Genomic DNA, 6,316 nt, shown 5'->3' with positions numbered 1-6,316 from the left:
AACCAGATCAGAGCAGTGGAGGCCAGAGGGATAAACACGCTTCCCTCTATGACATACTTTGTTGCTTTTGGGTCTCAAAAGGCTTTTTATAGTCAGTTTCAGAAAGAACAGTGAAAGTGACTTTCTGGAGGAACATATATGTGAGAATTTTTTTTTTCTAAATATTTTATTTATTTATTTGGCAGACAGAGATCACAAGCAGGCAGAGAGACAGGCAGAGAGAGAGGAGGAAGCAGGCTCCCTGCCGAGCAGAGAGCCTGATGCAGGGCTCGATCCCAGGACCCTGAGACCATGACCTGAGCTGAAGGCAGAGGCTTAACCCACTGGAGCCACCCAGGTGCCCCATATGTGAGAAATTTTTAAAGGCTGAAGGAGAATAGGCTACATGGTTCACTAAGACCCACTGAGCTAGTAGTTTTATCTGTGCCAAGCAAGGGCCATCTTCCCTTCCCACTTGTCATTACTACATACTTGGATTATTGATATGGTGGAGTGTATGTGTGTGAGAGAGAGAGAAAGAGAAGGTAGTTCATACAAAGTGGTTAGAAACCTAAAGAAATAAGAGAAGCTATAAGAATTAGTGACAACTATCCAGTCTGTTTTTTTTTCAAGTTAGGAAAAGTAGCATTTCAAAAAAAAATTACCTTCTGTAATTATCAGATAATAGCAGTATTAAAAGGAACTATTTTGTAATTGACAATTTCATCACCTTAACAAAAATAAGTATTTTTATTCCTCGGTATTCTCTTCCAAGGATTTGTCCATATAGCTGAGTATTTTTACCTGGATGTTGTCATGTAATTTCACATCCACATGTTTTTCACTAAACATTTTAACATCAGGCATCCTCTTTGCTGCTTTTTAAAATGTTCTGGGAGAGGGATGCCTGGGTGGCTAGGTTGGTTAAGCCTCTGCCTTTAGCTCGGGGTCATGATCCCAGAGTCCTGGGATCGAGTCCCACCTCGGGCTCCTTGCTCGGCAGGGAGCCTGCTTCTCCCTCTGCCTCTGCCTGTCTCTCTGTCTGCCTGTGCTCGCTCTCTCTCTGACAAATAAATAAATAAAATCTTTAAAATAAAATAAAATGTTCTGGGAGGGGAAAAAATTGTTCTTTGAGGAAATTCACTTCCCTAGAAGGTAGAATTAGGCCTGTAACAGCTATTTAGGTGGTTGTAAATTAGGCTTTGCTCATCACGGGTGTAGCTGCCGTCCGTCACAATACACGGGCGTTACACCATCGACTTCAGACCCTGTGCTTGTACCTCCCCTCCCTTGCGCATCCCATAACTAGAGTCTGTACTTCCCACCCCCTCTTCACGTTTTTTTGCTCAGCTCCCCACACCTCTCCTCTTTGGCAACCTGCCAGTTTGTCCTGTGGGTTTCTTTCTGCTGCTTTGATGGATTTAGTTTGTTTTTTAGATTTCACATTTAAGTCAAATCATAGTATTTGTCTTTCTCTGATGTACTTCATTTAGCTTCATACCCTCTAGGTCCAGCCATCTTCTTCTTCTTTTTTTCCCCCCCTATTTTAATAATTTTATTTATTTATTTAATTTCTTTTCAGTGTTCCAGAATTCATTGTTTATGCACCACACCCAGTGCTCCATGCAATACGTGCCCTTCATAATACCCACCACCAGGCCCTCCCAAACCACGCCCCCCCAAAAACCCTCAGTTTGTTTCTCAGAGTCCACAGTCTGATGGTTTGTCTCCCCCTCCAATTTCCCTCAACTCACTTCTCCTCTCTATCTCTTAATGTCCTCCATGTTATTCCTTATGCTCCACAAGTAAGTGAAACCCTATGATGATTGACTCTCTCTGCTTTACTTAGTTCACTCAGCATAATCTCTTCCAGTCCTGTCCATGTTGCTACAAAACTTGGGTATTCATCCTTTCTGATGGAGGCATAATACTCCATCGTGTATATGGACCACATCTTCCTTATCCGTTTATCCGTTGAAGGGCATCTTGGTTCCTTCCACAGTTTGGCGACTATGGCTATTATTGCTATGGACATTGGGGTACAGATGGCCCTTCTTTGCACATCTGTGTCTTTGGGGTAAATACCCAGTAGTGTAATTTCAGGGTCATAGGGAAGCTCTATTTTTAATTTTTTTTTTTAAACCTCTGCAATTATTAGTTTATTAGTATCATCCAGGACTCAGATGTTCAGTATTACATAAACAAATGCAATTTTTTACTCCTGAAATTAATATAAACATTACATAAATTACTGAAATTACATAAACAAATGCAAATGGAAAGAATCCAAGTCAAAATTATATAACAAAAGAGCACTCCATCACAAAAGCGTGTAAAATTACAAGAATGCTATTTTAAAACACTGGCACTTTAAGAGAATGATAATCTCAAAAAAACCACAAAATTGCCAAATTGTTCCCTAAACTGCTCTGTAGATAACATGAGTCTAATGAATGGGTTAGGGTTTTGTAACGAGAAATCAAATTCAAATCAGGTAACTCATACTGAAATACAAAGTTTTAAGTGTCTTCTTCCCTCAGGTCTATTGGACTTATATAAAGGAGCAAACTATAATGTAGGAAAATACACCTGATTTTAAATGTGGCATACATTTTATAAGTTGGCCCAATTAATTAAAAATACCTTTAATGAAAGTCAAGTTTCCTAAGAAATCTATATTCAGATAAATAGAAGACATTTACAGCCAACCTTTTTTTTTTTCCCCAGAGCATTTGCTGGGACTAATGTCAACAAAAAATTTAATATGGCAGTCTTGTATTTTAAGCTCACGCTTTTGGGGATACATTCTCAGGTCTTCTTTAATGTGAAACTGCAAATATAACTGCCATTACATGGTAATGGGAGTTAAAGAATGTAGAGTCCTCAAGTAAAGATTAGAACATACTTTTCTCTTAGTCCTTCAAGGACAGACTTTTCAAAATGTTTGATTCTACTAATCCCATGCTGTGACTAGACTGGTTACTCTTCACTTTATAAACGTGACTGGGCTATGTGAGATCTGGTATCAATCGATCAAGATTTGAGTTTCAGTTATGGATGAAAACTGTCTCAATTCAACTTTTATTACCCTCCTCATGAATATGCAGGGTGCAGACAAAAGCTTTTTTATCAGCTAACTATATGAAAAGATAAACACTGTAATAATCCATGTGATCCAAAATGGGCAAAAGCTAAAGACTAGCTTCCCCTCAAGAAGAAAAATTTCAGACCTATGAAAAGGACAACAATAATTTTTTTAATAAAAAAATTGTATTTACTTAGAAGCATTCAGAATGTCAACAAAATAGCTGCAACATTTTTTTTTTTGCAGTTACAGAGTGGTATTCAGTTAACAGAACAACAGTTATTTCGTAGAAGCTGCATCCCCACATATAACTACCATCCCCATATATAACTAATTTGTGCTGTGCACCAACAAGAACCTGCTTTAAGTTTCCATGCCGATTTACAACCCCCATACTGTACCAGGCAAGGTTAGTGGCTATTGAAAATACCACCAGGACAGGGCTATCTAAAGACACATTCGGTAGTGTGTTAACTATACAAAAAAAGACACTGTACAGTTTAAAAACAAATCTTACACAGCCTTACATTTCAATTTTTTTCTTTAAAAGGAGTGAGTTGTGTACAGGGGGGTTAAATGCTTTATAGACAAGAAAAAAAAACTGCGCTAGAACCAACTTATTCATCATCATCATCTTCTTCTTCGTCTTCATCTTCTTCATCTTCCTCCTCCTCCTCATCCTCTTCATCTTCCTCATCCTCCTCCTCTTCCTTCTTTTTCTTGCTCGTTTCAGCCTTGACAACTCCCTTTTTTGCCGCATCAGGCTTTCCTTTAGCTCGGTATGCAGCAATATCCTTTTCATATTTTTCCTTCAGCTTAGCAGCCTTCTTTTCATAAGGCTGCTTGTCATCTGCAGCAGTGTTATTCCACATTTCTCCCAGTTTCTCTGCAACATCACCAACGGATAGGCCTGGATGTTCTCCTTTGATTTTTGGGCGATACTCAGAACAAAACAAGAAAAGGGCCGAAGGAGGCCTCTTGGGTGCATTGGGATCCTTGAACTTCTTTTTTGTTTCCCCTTTAGGGGCAATATAAGTTTTCATTTCTCTTTCATAACGGGCCTTGTCAGCCTTTGCCATGTCTTCAAATTTTCCTGTCTCTTTAGCAGACATGGTCCTCCACCTTTCTGAGCACTTCTTAGAAAACTCTGAGAAGTTGACTGAAGCCTCTGGGTGCTTCTTCTTGTGCTCCTTTCGGCACGTTTGCACAAAGAATGCATATGATGACATTTTGCCTCTCGGCTTCTTAGGATCTCCTTTGCCCATGTTTAATTATTTTCCTCAGCGAGGCACAGAGTCGCCCAGTGCCCGTCTGGCTCTCACTTGCCCCGGCGCTGCCTCTATGGAGCTCAATGTACTGCAGTGGCTGTGAGAGCGGGAGCCAGACGCAACCTCCTCACTCTCTCCTCTCTGTAACATTCTCTATTTTTAATTTCTTAAGGAATCTCCACACTGCTTTTCAAAGTGCCAGCCATGTTCTTTATCCATTCCTCCATCAGTGATTCCCTTGGGTCACTTCCCCAGCTTGGCTATTGAAAATAATGCTGCAGTAATGCTGCAGGTATCCTTTCATAATAGTGTTTTAGTTTTCTTTGGGTAAATACTCAGTAATTAAAAAAAGTTAAGGAACCTCCATACTGTTCCATAGTGGCTGTACCAATTTATGTTCCCAGCAACAGTGCATGAGGGCTCCCTTTCCTCCACATCCTCACCAGCACTTGTTGTCTCTTGTGGTTTTGGTAGTAGCCATTCTGACAGGTGTCAAATGACCCCTCTTTGTGGATGTCTTCTTCAGAAAAATGTCCGTTTGGGCCCTTGCTCATTAAAAAAAAAAATTATTTATTTGTTAGAGAGAGAGCACAAGCAGGGGGAGCAGCAGGCAGAGGGAGAAGCAGACTCCCTGCTGAGCAGAGAGCCCAATGTGGGGATCAATCCCAGGACCCTGAGACCATGATCTGATCTGAAGGCAGTCATGTGACCAGCGACCCAGGTCCCAGGTGTCCCAGGTCCTTGCTCATTTTAAATCAGATTATGTGGGAGTTTTCTTATATTCTTATATTTCTTATATTCTTACATTCCTTATATATTTTGGATATCAACCCTTTATCCACTATGTCATTTGCAAATAGCTTCTTCCATTCGGTAGGATGCCTTTCTGTTTGGTGTTGGTTTCCTTCACTGTGCAAATGCTTTTTATGTTGATGTAGTCCCAATAGCTTGTTTTTGCTTTTGTTTCCTTTGTCTGAGGAGCCATTATCTGGAAACATAGTTGTTAAGATCAGTGCCAAAGAGGTTACTGGCTATTATTTTCTTCTAGGAATTTTATGCTTTCAAGTCTCACATTTAGGTTTTTAATCCATTTTGAGTTTATTTTTGTGTACGGTGTTAGAAAGTGCTGTAGTTTTATTCTTTCACATGTAGCCGTCCAGTTTTCCCAGCACCATTTATTGAAGAGACCGTCTTTTCCCCTTTGTACATTCTGGCCACCTTAGTTGTAGGTGAATGACCATGTAAGTGTATGTTTATTTCTGGGCTCTCTATTCTGTTCCATTGCTCTGTGTGTCTGTTTTTATTCCTGTGCCGTACTGTTTTGATGACTATAGTATTATAAGAATCTTGAAGTTTGGAATTGTGATACCTCCAGTTTTGTTCTTTCTCAAGATTGATTTGTTATATGTATGGGATCTTTTGGAGTTCGATACAAATTTCAGGATTGTTCTAGTTCTGAGAAGAATGCTGTTGGTATTTTGATAGGGATTGGCTTGAATATGTAGATAGCTTTGTGTAGTACTGACATTTTAACAGTATTAATTCTTTCAGTCCATGAGCATGGGGTATCTTTCCATTTGTTTGTGTTGTCTTTAATTTCTTTCATCGGTGTTTTATAATTTTCAGAGTACAGTTCTTTTACCTATGCATTTAAGTTTATTCCCAGGTATTTTGGCTTGTTGGTGTAATTTTATTTATTTTTTATTTTTTTAAATAACTTTTAAATTTTTTTATAAACATATAATGTATTATTAGCCCCAGGGGTACAGGTCTGTGAATCGCCAGGTTTACACACTTCACAGCACTCACCATAGCACATACCCTCCCCAATGTCCATAACCCCCCTCCCCCTCTCCCAACCCCACCTCCCCCCAGCAACCCCCAGTTTGTTTTGTGAGATTAAGAGTCACTTATGGTTTGTCTCCCTCCCAATCCCATCTTGTTTCATTTATTCTTCTCCTATCCCCCTAACCCCCCATGTTGC

General features: G+C 39.7%; 1 protein-coding gene across 1 annotated transcript; it reads right to left on the bottom strand.

Annotated features, from left to right (window-relative positions):
• Positions 1 to 3,606: 3,606 nt before the first annotated feature.
• Positions 3,607 to 4,430, bottom strand: LOC123938534 (high mobility group protein B1-like). Its single transcript, XM_046000000.1, has one exon. It carries the CDS (start codon positions 4,327 to 4,329, stop codon positions 3,682 to 3,684), a length of 648 nt encoding a protein of 215 aa, XP_045855956.1. The 5' UTR covers positions 4,330 to 4,430; the 3' UTR covers positions 3,607 to 3,681.
• Between the last annotated feature and the right edge of the window lie 1,886 nt (positions 4,431 to 6,316).

The sequence above is a fragment of the Meles meles genome, chromosome 3 (genome assembly GCF_922984935.1).
Source record: "Meles meles chromosome 3, mMelMel3.1 paternal haplotype, whole genome shotgun sequence".
NCBI classification, from domain to species: domain Eukaryota; kingdom Metazoa; phylum Chordata; class Mammalia; order Carnivora; family Mustelidae; genus Meles; species Meles meles.
This window is presented reverse-complemented; position numbering and strand designations above follow the sequence as displayed.

What these genes read in the sequence shown, in the direction of transcription:
- LOC123938534 (XM_046000000.1), bottom strand. Translation starts at nt 4,329, where the DNA reads ATGGGCAAAGGAGATCCTAAGAAGCCGAGAGGCAAAATGTCATCATAT.